We start from the raw sequence: 16,244 nt of genomic DNA, 5'->3' as shown, positions 1-16,244 counted from the left end.
GTCCCTGGTCGGGAAACTAAGATCCCCACAAGCCACACAGCATGGCCAAAAAAATAAAAATGAAAAAAAAAAAAAAGTGTAAACCCAGTCTTGGACATATGTTTTCTAGAACTTTTCTAGAACTTTTTCTACACTTTTTCTAGAACTTTTACTGTTTTCTAGAACTTTTACTACAATTTTATTTCTAGAATTTCCTGATATAGCTGACTTTCATGTAAATATATGTTAAAATCATGTGGCATTAATTTGGGATTATACTGTATGCCAAAAAATGAAGTTCATACATTTGTAGAAACAGAAGCTACTGAAATCCCAATAACTAACACTGCCCCTTTCTTAAAAAGTATAACACTTTGGTAGGAAAATATGAGAAAGTTTGAATAAGAATATTTTTATATAAATGGAAATTGGAAATCATAATTTAATTAAAAGGCTCTTTCACTTTTAATTCACAAAAAATGTTTTCTCAAGTTTGAACATTTCTGAAAGTCATGTATTATTTTTAACAGAGTAACTAGTTTTTATGGAGTTAACCTAGATCTCTCCCTAACAGAGTAGTGCTGATTCTGTTGCCTTACCATGGCTCTAATCCCAATCTCTTTGTTCCCTACAGCCACTACCCAAGTTTAGGCCTGGACTTGCAAACCCAAAGTCCACATTTAGCCTACAGAATTTTTTTTTTTTTTTTGGCCCATGTAATGTTTACCTTAAAATTGTTGCCAATATTTTAAAAATTGGAAATTGTACTTAAAAATGCAGATTCCAGCTTTATTAAAAAATCAGAATATTTGGCAACATTCAACTATAGCTAAGATGAGACTTTCCTTTTTGGATGAGGCATGGGGGTTCCAGTTCAGAGAGTTTCTGCCATTCTCCTACAACTGGCTGACTTCACTCATTGGCATTACACTTGGCCTTTATAGGGACTTCCAACCTCTTCTCATATCCATTCTTTTGACCTTCCCTCCAACATAGTACATACCCCATTACCTCTCCACATTGTCAAAAGTAGCTTTCTAAGCAAGTTTGATCAAATCACTTCTTGATTTGCATATCCTTGATTTGCTCCTAATTGTTCTTAGGATAAACTCCAAACTCACAATGGCGTCATGATCTGGTCTGCCTGTTTCTCACCTCTTCCCAGCTCTGATTACTACGCAGAACAAGCTGTTCCCAGACCCGCTTCCTCATGTCTGTGTTACTCTCTTCGCCTTCTCTTCCCTTCTTCTCCAGGCTAACTCATACTCATCCTAAAAGACTCTGCTCTGACATCAGTCCTCCAGGAAACCTTTCCCCAAAGCTTTTGCCTCCTCGCCTTCCTTTGTGATCCCAAAGCGACATGAGCTCTTGCGAGTTTGCGAGTTCTTCATTAAAATTTTTGAGGTCTCCAAACACCACCAACAGGTGTTAAACCCGGGTAGGCTAAAGTGGGGTTAATCGTACTTGGATTAAGACCAGCGTTATTTTCGAGTCTAGACCTCTGACCGAGTATGGTTTCAAGGGTGAAGTGTGACAGACGTGTGTAAAGGTCCACACCAGTACGAACTCCGGAGACTAGGGTTGGTGGGCGTTTCAGACCCCGGCTCCCCGCCGGGTGCACTACCGCAAGCTCGCCGCCAGGGTCTGAAGTCGCTGCGAGCGCAGCCTCTGATTGGATAGGGAGGTGCATGCCGGTAGCGGCCGGGCCTTCGAAGTGCTTGCTGGGAGTTGTAGTTCTTGGAGCCGGAAGCGGGGGTGGCTAGAAACAGCAGCTGAGGCAGCAGTCACTGCCTTTGCTGTCACCCGGCTGTAGTGCATCACTCTGAGCCCACCGGCCGTGGGTGCCTCCTCGGTTCCCGGGGGACTCTGGGAGCCCTGAGGGGCGAAGCGACGGGGACGCCTCTCAAGAGAAGAGGCGACGTCGCAGCCCCGGATGCGGGCAGAGGGCGCGGGAATGGAGCTTGGCGGCTGCGAGGAGGGCTTGCCGGAGGAGAGCAGGTGGGCGCATTGATGCGTTGAAGTCCCGGGAGGCTTGAGAGGGCTCGGAGAGCACGGGGAGACCTGCCGGGCGCGACAGACATGAGGGCAACTGTTGTGGGCAACTTGTTTGGGAAAAAATTCTGAAAGGAGGGACGCGCAGGGCGTGGATAGGGCGGACGAGGGAACGGGCTTAGTGAGGGTGAAGGAGGGGGGTAGGGTATGTTGAGGGCGGGGGCTTAGGGGGTGGGCAGAAGTGGGTGAAGCTCAGATCCAAGGCTGCTGGGGAGGAGGTGGATATTGAGAGGTGCTGTAGTGAGATTTCATAGGCCAGAGTCTATAGATAGCAGTAGGGGACAAGGTGGGTGCCCCGACTGAAACTTACGGTGACAGCAATTCGGGCCAATATTAAGAAGGTTGAAGTAAGAATTTCTGGGAGTAAAGGTTAGGCATTATGAGTTGCCTAGAAAGAAGCTTAGGAAAAATGAGTGTGAGGAAGGAGTGAAGGAGGGCCTGCGGATGAAAGTGGGCGGTTGTAATGGCAGTGGAATGGGGATGGGGGCTTGCTAGTGGGACTAGAAATTGCGTGCGTGCCCTTTGTCAAAGCTGGATCCCTGTCAGAGAGTAACAGGACCTCCCTGTCGTTTCCTTTCCGTCCTTAAACCCTTCACTCCTTCCCCACAATGCAGCTAAGCAATTTCCCATTTATTTATATGAAACTGTTGTTATCGAGTTCATACCTTCTAGAAATTAGAGAATTTAAGATTTTAAAAACTACTTTGACCGAATGGTGGCTTGGACTCTGGAAAGGTACTACCCCTATGTAGGGGTTGCTTCATTAATAACTCTGGTCTTAACCTCTTAAGAATCTGGAATGTACATCATAGAGCAGGAATGTGGGTTAAGGAAGTCTTTTTTTTAACATCTTTGTTGAATTATAATTGCTTTACATTGTTGTGTTAGTTTCTGCTGTATAACAAAGTGAATAAGCTATACATATATATATATCCCCATATCCCCTCCCTCTTGCATCTCCCTCCCACCCTCCCTATCCCACTCCTCTAGTGGGTCGCAAAGCACGGAGCTGATCTCCCTGTTCTATGCTGATCTCCCTGTACTCTGCGGCTGCTTCCCACTAGCTATCTATTTTACATTTGGTAGTGTGTGTATGTCCATGCCTCTCTCTCACTTCGTCCCAGCTTACCCTTCTCCTTCCCCTTCCCCGTGTCCTCAAGTCCACTCTCTACGTCTGCGTCTTTATTCCTGTCCTGCCCCTAGGTTCGTCAGAACCATTTTTTTTTTTTTTAGATTCCATATATATGTGTTAGCATATGGCATTTGTTTTTTTCTTTCTGACTTACTTTATTCTGTATGACAGACTCTGGGTCCATCCACCTCACTACAAATAACTCAATTTCATTTCTTTTTATGGCTGAGTAATATTCCATTGTATATATGTGACACATCTTCTTTATCCATTCATCTGTCAGTGGACACTTAGGTTGCTTCCATGTCCTGGCTATTGTAAATAGAGCTGCAGTGAACATTTTGGTACATGACTCTTTTTGAATTATGGTTTTCTCAGGTTATATGCCCAGTAGTGGGATTGCTGGGTCATATGGTGGTTCTATTTTTAGTTTTTTAAGGAACCTCCATACTGTTCTCCATAGTGGCTGTATCAATTTACTTTCCCACCAACAGTGAGAGAGGGTTCCCTTTTCTCCACACCCTCTCCAGCATTTATTGTTTGTAGATTTTTGATGATGGCCATTCTGACTGGTGTGAGGTGATACCTCATTGTAGTTTTGACTTGCATTTCTCTAGTGATTAGTAATGTTGAGAATCCTTTCATATGTTTGTTGGCAATCTATATCTTCTTTGGAGAAATGTCTATTTAGGTCTTCTGCCCATTTTTGGATTGGGTTGTTTGTTTTTTTGATATTGAGCTGCATGAGCTGCTTGTATACTTTGGAGATTAATCCTTTGTCAGTTGCTTTGTTGGAAAATATTTTCTCCCATTGTGAGTGTTGTCTTTTGGTCTTGTTTATGGTTTCATTTGCTGTGCAAAAGCTTTTAAGTTTCATTAGGTCCCATTTGTTTATTTTTGTTTTTATTTCCACTTCTCTAGGAGGTGGGTCAAAAAGGATCTTGCTGTGATTTATGTCATAGAGTGTTCTGCCTTTGTTTTCCTCTAAGAGTTTTATAGTGTCTGGCCTTACATTTAAGGAAGTCTTCCTTGACTTTTAAAAATATTCAGATATAATTAGAGTCTCAGGAGCAGCTGGGATCCAAAGACTGGAGGTGGAATATTTACCTCTGAGAAAATATCAACAGGGGAAAATTAATGACATGTTGTACCTGGGTGAAGACCTGGCTGTTTTAAAGGGTGAGACTCCTCTTTTATGTGCACAGTTAGCCTGTGGCCTGCTGTACAAAACCTGGGCCGATAGGACCTTGGCGTTCCTGCCCGAGACTTGTGAATGATGTGTTCAGTGAAACTGAACATCTTACTTCCCTTTTCCATGTTTCAGTTTCTGCTTATGTATATTTGGCTACTTATTCTTCCTCCAGATGTCTGTGAAATGCTTCATGTAAAAGGTCCTATATACATTCTAAACAAATTTTAGGATTGTTTTTATTTTCCTCTACCAGTTCATGTGGGAGAGGCTGGGTCGGAAATTCAAATTTCCTCCCCATCTAGCTGAGTTTTTTATTTATTTAATATATTTAACAAACACCTATTTACTACATGCCAGGCGTTGCTTAAGAGCCTTACAAGTATTATTTAATCCCCATAACAACTGGGTGAGATAGGTACTATTCAATATATTATCACCATTTGACAGGTGAAGGAGCTGAGACATAGACAGGATAAATAACTTGCCAAGGTCATACAGTAAATCCTTGGTGGAACTGGGATTCAAACCCAGGCAATCTGGCTCTACTTTTTTTTTTTTTTTTTGCGGTACGCGGGCCTCTCACAGCTGTGGCCTCTCCCGTTGCGGAGCACAGGCTCCGGACGCGCAGGCTCAGCGGCCATGGCTCACGGGCCCAGCTGCTCCGCGGCATGTGGGATCCTCCCGAACCGGGGCACGAACCCGTGTCCCCTGCATCGCCAGGCGGACTCTCAACCACTGCGCCACCAGGGAAGCCCTGGCCCTACTTTTAATACCTACACTATACTACCTTTATACTAATACTAAGCTAATATACTGGGACAAAGAAATGTATAAGGTAATGAATTTTATAGCATTCTTTGCCTGTCATTTTAAGGCTATTAGGACCGCTCCTTTGCAGGTATCTTTTTCTGTTATTCTTTCCATGCTTGCCTCTTAATCAAGGAACTTTAGTCAAAACTTAATTTCAGTAGTGGGATTATCCCCACAAAATCACTCATACTGTTGCCATAGCCAACTCTCTGTGGGTGGCTAGTTAACTCAGAATGTTTTATTTAATGGGACTTCATGGCACTGATGGCCTCCTTAGTTCCAGATAGTCAAATGGTAAATAAAATACATGCCTTGTGCCTGAGAATTGAGGCACTGTGGCTGGGTCACTGCAAACCTAACCCTTCTATGGCTGGTAAAACACCCAATTCAGAGGACATCTTGATGAGATGGCATCATTTTTTTTTTAAATATATAATGAAGGATAAAACTGCTCAGTTATTTTCTGAAAGCAGTTGATGTAGTGAAATGTGCATAAGCTTTATGTCCAGGTAGATCTGCATTTGAATTCTAGCTCTATGGCTTAACTTGGCTTATCCTGTTTGAGTGGGAAGAATGATGCCTTCCTGCCTGGTAAGTTGTGAGGATTCAATAACGTAATGTGCATAAAGCTCCTCACAGAGTGCCTGATATGTACTGAATGCAAAAAATGTCTACTTCCATCTCCTCCCCAGTTTTCTTAAAATAAGGTTAGTGGGTGCTCTTCCAGTTGCTGTTTTCAATGGTATCATTGCTCGCTCTTCCTCCTTCTGTGGCTCCTCTATCCGAGTTGAACACACTGGGGACTGGGGTGTTGGCCTAGCTTTTAACTTCATCCTTGGAGTGGAATGTCGTAGATACCCCTATTGTTTTCCATGTAGCTAGTCACCACTAGCAAAATGCTGTAATGCTTAGGGATGATACTTCACTTTTCCTAGGGTTTCCTAATGCCAATTATTTGGAGTTTGTCTGGTGAAACTACTAAACAATTAAAGAAATGATTCTTCTTGCATTGCTCTGTCGCCCTCAGCTGCCTTGGGCTATGCAGTCTACTTCTGAGCTTGGAACCCGACTACTTCCACAGTTTTCGTGGTACAGTGAGTCAGATAGAGTCAGAATTCAAGGATTAAGGTACTTTTTTGTGTCTCCAAACTGAGCTCTTCTATTGACCAAAACCTTTTCCTCCTCTGTTCTCTATCTCAGTTAATAGTGTTTTCCATTCAGTCAACCAAGTCAGAAACCTCAGTGACATTTGATACTTCCCTCTCCTTCGTTTCCCATACCCAGGCAGTCACAGGTCCAATGAGTTCTCTTTCTGATTTTTCTCTTGAAGCCTTTTTTTTTTCTCTCCATTTCCAAATATATTGGCTTATATTACCGAAAAATCCAGGGAGTGGTATTGCTTCAGGAATGGCCAAATGTAGGTGCTTAAACAAAAGTTTGTCCCTCAGAGTGAGAGAGTGGCATGGACATATATACAACCACCAAATGTAAAACCAATAACTAGTGGGAAGCAACTGCATAGTACAGAGAGATCAGCTCGGTGCTTTGTGACCCCCCTAGAGGGGTGGGAGGGAGGGAGATGCAAGAGGGAAGAGATATGGGGATATAAGTATATGTATAACTGATTCACTTTGTTATAAAGCAGAAACTAACACACCATTGTAAAGCAATTACACTCCAATAAAGATGTTAAAAAAAAAAAAGAAAGTTTGTCCCTGTCTGTGTGCTCTTTTTCTCGATGTGTTGGCTTCATTCTCAGGCAGATTTTTCTTTTTTTTATCTTTTTTAAAAAATTTATTTATTTTATTTTATTTATTTATTTTTGGCTGTGTTGGGTCTTGTTGCTACGCATGGGCTTTCTCTAGTTGCAGCGAGTGAGGGCTACTCTTCATTGCAACATGCAGACTTCTCATTGTGGTGGCTTCTCTTGTTGCAGACCGCGGGCTCTAGGCGCGTGGGCTTCAGTAGTTGTGGCTCGTGGGCTCTAGAGCACAGGCTCAGTAATTGTGGTGCATGGGCTTAGTTGCTCTGCGGCCTGTGGGATCTTCCTGGGCCAGGGATTGAACCCGTGTCCCCTGCATTGGCAGGCGGACTCTTAACCACTGCACCACCAGGGAAGTCGCAGATTTTTCTACAGGATAACCCTTGGCGACTTCAAGTTTAGCAATCCAACCAAAAAGAAGACAAAATCAATCCCCATAGGTGTAGCAAAAGTGAAAATTCTGGGGCTGACTCTTTTTGGACTGACTTATGTTCCTGTTCTTGTAATCAGGGTATGGAATATGTTGCTCAGTCAGGCCTAAGTTATATGCCCAACCCTGGATCCTAGGGTAGGGTGATATTTTCTTGGGACTTCATGGACCAGATTAAGTGCCAGAGGGGTGATTCCCCTGTAAAGAATCATTATTCTGTTACCAAAAGAAAGGGACATGAATTCTGGGCAGCTATAAACAAAATTATTCACTAAAGCCTTTATTATTTCTCATTGTGGATTCTCTCAGTAGCCTCCTGACTAAGCTCCCAATCTGAGCCCAGTCCCCCTATTCCAAGCAGCTTCCACATTGCTACCAGCTTAATTTTTCAGAAGCAAAGTTACTCTAGTATTTTGCTCAGAAATGTTCAGTGATTTCTCATTGAAAATAGAAAGTCAAAACTTCTGTGGTATTCAGTGTGAAGTTTCCAGTTACAAAACCATGGCATTCACTCACTCACAACTCCTTCCTCACCATTCTGATACTTGCTCCTCTAAATTCCCTGCATTGCCTCCTTCTTTGCCTGGAGAGCTCTTAGTCGTCCTTTAAATAATGCTCCTTTAGAAGTCATCATTGACCTGCCCTTTTCTATCTCTCTTATTACAGCACTTCTCACTCTATAGCATTTTTTAAATGTATGTGCCCCTTTCCCCCACTGCATTCTGAATATCCGGAGAGGTGGGGACTCTCCCTCTTTAACCACCATAAGCCCGGTGCCTAGCACAGTGCCTGACATATGGTTGGTGTTCACTGAATATTTATTTGCTCAAGGAATGAAAATGGTAAAATTTGGTCATGCTTCTTATGGTTGGACAGGTGTCATTGGTTCTGTTGCTATTGAAAGGGCCTCTGTTTTTCCCTTTCTGTTTATTCATTTTTCACTTTTTCACGTAATTTTCATTTTCTTCCCTTTTGTTCCCTTTTTCCTTTGACCATGCTCTGGCAGCACTGGTAGCAAAGCAAGAGGATCACATGATTTTTGAGCAATCCAAACTGCTACTCCAATTATTAGTACAATTCTTCCTCCCCCCGCCCCCCGCTGCCCCCCCACCCCTCCCCCCCCAAACATACTCTTGAAGCTTTTGGGGAAAATGCTATTGTCAGAACCCAGAAGCCGGAGGTGTATCAGCTGATAGCAGGAACCATAAGCTGAAGCTTTTCTCCGTATCTACCCTCCCCACAGCTGTTTCTGCTTTTTTATACTTGCTTTATCACTTCTTCCATAAATGGAATTTTTTTCCTGTTTTTTATTTTGTTTTGTAATCTTTCCTCCATAAACAACCTGCCTTGGTATTTATAGACCAGCTCTGTCCAACATGATAGCCACTTAGCCACCTGTGGTAATTTAAGTCTCAATTAATTAAAATTAAATAAAATTTTAAAATTTCAGTTCTTTAGTCACACTGCACAGACTTCAAGTGCTTAATGGCCACAGTGGCTAGTTGCTGCCATATTGGACAGCACAGATACAGAACATTTCCAGCATCACAGAAAGTTCAATTGAACAATGCTGCTGTAGATTTAAATCTGCATTTTTCAGGAAAGAACTGCAGCATGCTTACATGTTTTTAGTTCCTCTGGATCAGGCTCACTTGAAGTGTAAACTACACTTGATTAGGAGGAGAGAAGATTATTAAACGAAGTCATCAATAGTAGTGAGTAAATAGGAACTTGGCAAACTATCTCTCAAAGTTTGTGGGGCCATATCCTTTGCCAGTGAAACTCACAGGAACCCTGCTGGTTTGTAGGACTGAGAGATGATTGATTTTTTACTAGAAAACAGCAGAATCCCATAATTTCTTAAGAGTTCTCAGACAGTCTCCCAGTGAGCTCTCTCATTTGGATACTTTTGAGAAGAAAGCAGTAATAGTCATATTGCCATTCCTCTTCACCCACCTCCCTCCAAGACCATGAATTTATTTTTGCCTCCTAACCTCCTAAGGAGTCCTTTGAGAGTTTTAGATTTTCCAAGGGTGTTTTTTTTTTTTTTTTCCTACCTACTTTTGTTATCTGCTCGCTGTTTTATTGCTTTCTGGCTGGAGAATATGTCTGTACTACTTCTACTTTTGAGGATCTATTGACTTTTCTTATGCGTGTGCCTTAGTACAAGGCCAATTTTCGTGACTGTTCTATGGTGCTTTAAAAAAGTGTCCTTCAGGGTATAGTTTTCTAGATGTTATAGAACAACCTTATTAATTATATATTATTCAGCTCTTCTAATCACTTTTTTACTTTTGGTTTTCGTGATCTCCCATTACCATTGTTTTTTCTTTTCCATTTCCATTTTTCTTTTTATTATTTATTTATTTATTTTGGCTGTGCTGGGTCTTTGTTGCGGCACATGGGATCTTTAGTTGTGGCATGTGGACTTCTTAGTTGTGGCATGCAGACTCTTAGTTGCGGCATGCAGGATCTAGTTCCCCGACCGTGGATCGAACCCGGGCCTTCTGCGTTGGGAGCGTGGAATCTTACCCACTGGACCACCAGGGAAATCCCCGTTTTTCTTTTTGTTTTCTGCAGTTTTTGTTTCCCCTGTGTGTGTGTGTGTGTGTGTGTTTGTGTGTGTGTTGTTTTGTTTGATATATTTTGAGGCCATGTTATTAGATACATAAAAACTAATGAGAGCTATATCTTCATTATTCCCTCTTTGTCTTTTTAAATGATTCTTGCCTTGAATACAACCTTGATATTAGTATAGTTTCCTCCTGCTTTTTTGTTTGATTGGCTGTTTTGTTTTAAATAGTTGAGTTTATTCCATTGGCACTTATTTTTATCTCGTATCTGTTGGGTCTTAATTCTATCATCTTTTAAAAACGATTTCTATAATGTTCTCTTGCTGTTTTCTTTCCTCAGCAGTTTTTGAGATAGTTTAGTTTTAGTTCTAATGATGGTTATCTTTTACTTTAAAATAGTGTCCCTAAAACTGAGGCAACTGAGGCAGTGTCTTTCCTCCTTTGCCTTTGCTATTGGAGTGGTGGTGTATGCCTCCTTTACCTTGCTTGTAAAGCACTCTTCTACCCAGACAACATAAGGTGTGACTCTAAGGTAATGAGATTGGCTTTCTTATATGACTCACAAAATCAACCTTATTTTTTTGCAGTAAAACCTTATAAGTTTCTTTCATTCTATCCAGAAAGCAAATTTGATTCTCTGTTATATACAAGGTCGTCCAATATTGAGGAAGTCTTTCCAGCTATCCTGCTTCAGTGAGAGTACCATGAACATAAACAGGGCCTTGGAACCTGTGCTAAGAAGAAATTTGACCCTAGTTTAAATTCAGTGAAGATATTCTTTGTAGGTGGAACACTGTTACTAGTCTTAATTATGTCACAAACTGTCCAATCCCAAATTTTCTCTGAAGCAGAATGGGTAAGAAGGCTTTATACTAGGTACTCCTTCTGATTTAACTGGATTTATTAGATTTATGCAATGGAAGTTCAAAGGAAAAGGACAGAGAAAAGGGAAGTAATACTACTATTATTTGCTTGATGGTGGTGCTTTCTGTAGATTATCAATTACACTCCTTTATGAAGTAGTTGTTCTCTCCATTTTGCAGATAAGGGAACTGAAGCTTAAAGAGTTTAATGGCTTGCCCAAGGATGCACAGCTAGTTTGTGCAGAGCTAGGATTCAAATTCAGGTTGGCCTGACCGTGAAGCTTGTTCTCTTTCCACTGAATGACATTTTCTCTCTGCTTATTAAAATATAAAATACAAAAGAAATAGAGGGACTTCCCTGGTGGCGCAGAGGTTAAGACTCCACACTCCCAATGCTGGGGACCCGGGTTCTATCCCTGGTCAGGGAACTAGATCCCACATGCATGCCACAATTAGGAGTTCACACGCCACAACTAAGGAGCTGGTGAGCTGCAACTAAAGAGCCTGCCTGCCACAACTAAGACCTGGCACAACCAAATAAATAAATAAATAAATATTTTTTTAAAAAAGGAAATAGAAAAACCATGGTCCTTCTCCTTAAGGAAATCAACCACATTCCGGTAAATAACAATGTTTTGGTTTTTTTTTTTTAAAGATTATTATTAAGAGGAATGGTGTATTGACAGCATGTGTTATGGAGTTTCTAACAAAAAAGTTGTTGCAGGTCAGATTATTTAGAACTTCTTGGGAGAAAATTGTACTAGAGCTGAACCTTAATCCCTGAATGGGACAAGAAGAGAATCATTCCAAGTGGAAAGGTCTCCATGGATACAGTCATGAGAGTAGGTATGAGGTTAGCATGTTTGCATGTGGTAGAGAGAGAGAGAGAGAGACTGTATTCAAATTGAGGAGTACTGAGCAGGATGGAGAATTTTTGAACTCTGTACTAAGGAGTTTGCATATCACCAGTGGTAAGGTTTCTGACATAAGGGATTTTCCTACCTTTTGTTAAATCTACCCATTGTTGAAATTCAAGAAATTTAGTATCATTAAAATTTAGTATGATTGGTGAAGCATTTGTTGAATAGGTATAAAGTTACAAAGCCTGCCTTCTAGACGTTGAGATTCCTAGACATTGAGGTTCCCTCCTAGACTTTTGAGATTCTGCTGTCAACCGCTAAAGGGATGGAACTGCCAATGGATAGGTTCTCCTAAGTGCCCCAGAGCTGAGAGCTGAATAATAGAGTCAAGTATGTTTTTTCTATAAGCATATTGTTTATTTGAAAAGCATCATAAATATACTACATACTCTACAAGTTAAAAACTGTATAACTAAAAACAGAAAATATGGAGCCAGGTAAGAAGAAAGTTAAACGCAAATTAAATGTGGTAGTTTCTTGCTACCTCAGTGTTACCAATAATTATTTCCCAGGACTTCCCTGGTGGCGTAGTGGTTAAAAATCTGCCTGCTAATGCTGGGGACATGGGTTCGATCCCTAGTCCAGGAAGATCCTACATGCCGTGAAGTAACTGGGCCTGTGCGCCACAACTGCTGAGCCTGCACTCTAAAGCCCATGAGCCACAACTACTGAGCCCGCATGCCACAACTACTGAAGACTGTGTGCCTAGAACCCGTGCTCTGTGACAAGAGAAGCCACCGCAATGAGAAGCACCCACACTGCAAGGAAGAGTAGCCCCCGCTCGCCACAACTGGAGAAAGCCCGTGCAGAGCAATGAAGACCCAACACAAACAAAAATAAATAAATAAATTTATTTAAGAAAATTGTTTCCCTAATTAGGTTTTTCCCCACTTTAAGAATGAACCCATTACTTCTTTCCAGGAAGTGCTTTCTGGCATTGAAAGTCCTAGGTGCGGGCTTCCCTGGTGGCGCAGTGATTGAGAGTCCGCCTGCCGATGCAGGGGACACGGGTTCGTGCCCCGGTCTGGGAAGATCCCACATGCCGCGGAGGGGCTGGGCCCGTGAGCCATGGCAGCTGAGCCTGCGCGTCCAGAGGCTGTGCTCCGCAATGGGAGAGGCCACAACAGTTAGAGGCCCGCGTACCACAGAAAAAAAAAAAAAAAAAAAAAAAAAAGTCCTAGGTGCTTGCCTGACCACAATCTTTCAGCATAAGATGCTTTTGATACTTGAGTATTTAAAAAATCCTTTATGGTATTTTCCAGCTTCTGGTTCACTAACTTTGTTCATATTATTGACCTTTCTTTAATTCCTAGCCTCAAGGAAGGCCGAAATAGTTCCTCGCTTCTCTACATTCCCCTTATATAACCAAAAGTAACCACTATTAACATATGACTATTTCTCTCAGTATATTTATGTTAAGATCATAAATATAATTTTACATTCTGTTTTTTACACTTTTACATACTTTCATTAGCTTTGGAAATTGTTCCTAATCAAAAATTTTATTGGTTTCATGATATTCCACATATGGGTATCACATACCTCTCCTCACATTTCAGGGATCAAATCATTACCTGACTTGGAACAACCTGACCTTCAACTCTGGTCTCAGGTAGATACCACATTACAATGCAGATAACTGGCCTACTGTAGATGGGATATGCTAATAAGTTGAAGCTGTTTCCTTTTATTACTAAAAAGAGTCTTGGGGGTGGAAGATATGCCAATATATATTTCTTGCATTGAATCTCATTTTACAATTGCACAGTATTTACTATTTATTTACTATTGATTTCACTTATTTTTAGTTATTAGTTTTATATTAGTTATATGGTATAACACTTCTTTAAAAAATAACATTTGCCTGTAACTTTACTGTTTTAACCTGAGTGTTACTTCTAATTGTGATTTGGCAAGCTTAAGACTGAGTTGGCATTTAGGGAAACTTTTTCCTTGGGTATGCTTATTTGAGTTGCTTAAGCAATGCCTGTTCCTCTTCAAAGAATGTAGTCGAAACCCTCCCAAAAGAAAATTGGCAGGACTTTATTCTGAGATTGGCTTTGCTGTTTGTTGATAAATATGATTCAAGTAGAGATGGATTATGCTGTCCCTTGCCACTCAAGCCTAGTTCTTCCTTGACATAGGGTAATATGCTTAGAAAGACTTGCTTTTAATTTATGGTGATTAAAGAAGAGCACTCTGTATACTTGCAGAAGTGGCCATACAAAGGGCTGCTTTGAGCCTAATATAGTCCTTGCCTGTGCCCAGATGAAGGTTACATGTGAATGCAAGATGATACAATCCAAATAATTATTACCAAACAGGTTTAGCCTAGGAAAGACTGACCTCACTTGCTAACAATCTGGGTAAAGAATGAGGAGGGATATTTTATTTCTCATGGTGATCTATTTATTTGCATCTAAGATTCAGGTATGAATGGATTAATCCAACCATTGTGTATGGGCTTCAGTTGAACTTAGTATTTCAGCTCTCTGAAAATGATAACAGTATCATTAGAGTAAAGGATCCTAAAAAGTAAAGACACTAAACAAACTAGCTATGTAAATCAAAAAATTTTTAGGACTTCCCTGGTGGCACAGTGGTTAAGACTCCACCTGCCAGTGCAGGGGACACAGGTTCAAGCCCTGGTCCGGGAAGATCCCACGTGCCGTGGAGCAACTAAGCCTGTGTGTCACAACTACTGAGCCTGTGCTCTAGAGCCCGCGAGCCACAACTACTGAGTCTGCATGCCACAACTACTGAAGCTCGTGCGCCTAGAGCCTGTGCTCTGCAACAAGAGAAGCCACTGCAATGAGAAGCCCGCGCACCGCAATGTAGAGTAGCCCCTGCTCACCGCAGCTAGGGAAAAGCCCACGCGCAGCAACGAATACCCAATGCAGCCAAAAATAAATAAATTAATTAATTTAAAAAAACTTTTTAAAGTTTACTTTTCATCTATATGAGCATATACTAAATATAGACGGTTTGGTACATCTTAGAGTAAGAGCCACCTTCTTTTGTAGCTGTGGTATCTCAAGGGCACTTCATTTTGGGGAAGAAAATTTCTTTAGTTTGTAGAAGTTGTTAATAGATCTGAATGCTCAAGGTTTCTAGGGTTTCAATGCTCTTTGTAAAATTTTGGAATCAAAGCCCTAGGATGATAGGGTACTTGGTGTCTACTTTCAGGATTTATTATGATGTTCTTTGTGTCTTTTTTTTTTTTTTTTTTGCGGTACGCAGGCCTCTCACTGTTGTGGCCTCTCCCGTTGTGGAGCACAGGCTCCGGACGTGCAGGCTCAGCGGCCATGGCTCACGGGCCCAGCCGCTCCACGGCATGCGGGATCCTCCCGGATCGGGGCACAAACCCGTGTCCCCTGCATCAGCAGGCGGACTCCCAACCACTGCACCACCAGGGAAGCCCTATTATGATGTTCTTTGACAGTTAACCTTGTAAGATCAATACAGAATGAATCAGAACACAGATATGCAGAGTCACTTGAGGAACCAGACTGTCTCTTAGGCCTGCACCACTTGATTGTAACCTGTTGGAATGTAAAACTGTATCAGTCAGAACAGGCCAGATGCTTCCTGAGGAAGCATAGGAGATGGAGAATCCCTGAAGCAAAAGCTGGCAGTCAGTTGGCCTCTGTGATGGCAGTTTCACAGTACAACAATAAATGGCCTTTTAATGACCACCTCAGTCCTGTGTGCCTCTTAGTTATCTTGAAATATCTCCCAGGACTGGGTTAGAAATAGAACAGGGGAATGGCCAACAGGTATATGAAAAAGTGCTTCACGTGACCAATCATGAGGGAAGTGCAAATCAAAACCACAATGAGATATCATCTCACACCTGTTAGAAGGGCTAGCATCAAAAAGACAAGAGGTGGGCTTCCCTGGTGGCGCAGTGGTTGAGAGTCCGCCTGCCGATGCAGGGGACACGGGTTCGTGCCCTGGTCCGGGAAGATCCCACATGCCACGGGGCGGCTGGGCCCGTGAGCCATGGCATCTGCGCCTGTGCGTCCGGAGCCTGTGCTGCACAGCGGGAGAGGCCGCAGTGGTGAGAGGCCTGCGTACCGCAAAAAAAAAAAAAAAAGACAAGAGGCAACAAGTGTTGGCGAGGGTGTGGAGAAAAAGGGACTCTTGGTGGTATTGTAAATTGGGGCAGCCATTATGGAAAACGGTATGGAGATTTCCTCAGGATATTAAAAATAGAATTACCGTATGATCCAGCAATTCTCCTTCTGGATATATATCCAAGGGAAACAAAATCACTCTCTTGAAAAGATATCTGCACCCCCATGTTCACTGCAGCATTATTTAAAATAGCCAAGACATGGAAACAACCTAAGTGTCCATTGACACATGAATAGATAAAGAAAATGTCACACACACACACACACACACACACACACACACACACACACACACACACAGAGGAATATTATTTAGCCATAAAGAAGGAAATCTTGCCATTTGTAGCAACATGGATGGACCTTGAAGGCATTATGCTAAGTGAAATAAATCAGAC

The 16,244-nt window shown here is 41.9% G+C and overlaps 1 protein-coding gene across 11 annotated transcripts in view; it reads left to right on the top strand.

The window, feature by feature from the left end:
• The window catches only part of RUBCN (rubicon autophagy regulator), a 66,528-nt gene that overhangs the window by 7,480 nt on the left and 42,804 nt on the right, over positions 1-16,244 (top strand). Inside the window, exon 1 of one of the 11 annotated variants that reach the window (XM_033403826.2) lies at positions 1,711-1,977. The exons of 7 other annotated variants lie outside the window; for them this stretch is intronic. In XM_033403826.2, coding sequence (XP_033259717.1) covers positions 1,913-1,977 — 65 coding nt within the window. In that variant the 5' untranslated portion in view covers positions 1,711-1,912. Of the gene's footprint in view, positions 1-1,710; positions 1,978-13,225; positions 13,326-16,244 lie in introns of those variants that run through there. 3 more of the 11 variants (XM_033403831.2, XM_004278799.3, XM_033403832.2) reach the window with 3 other exon arrangements.

This window comes from Orcinus orca, chromosome 5 (assembly GCF_937001465.1).
Source record: "Orcinus orca chromosome 5, mOrcOrc1.1, whole genome shotgun sequence".
In the NCBI taxonomy this organism is placed as follows: domain Eukaryota; kingdom Metazoa; phylum Chordata; class Mammalia; order Artiodactyla; family Delphinidae; genus Orcinus; species Orcinus orca.
This window is presented reverse-complemented; position numbering and strand designations above follow the sequence as displayed.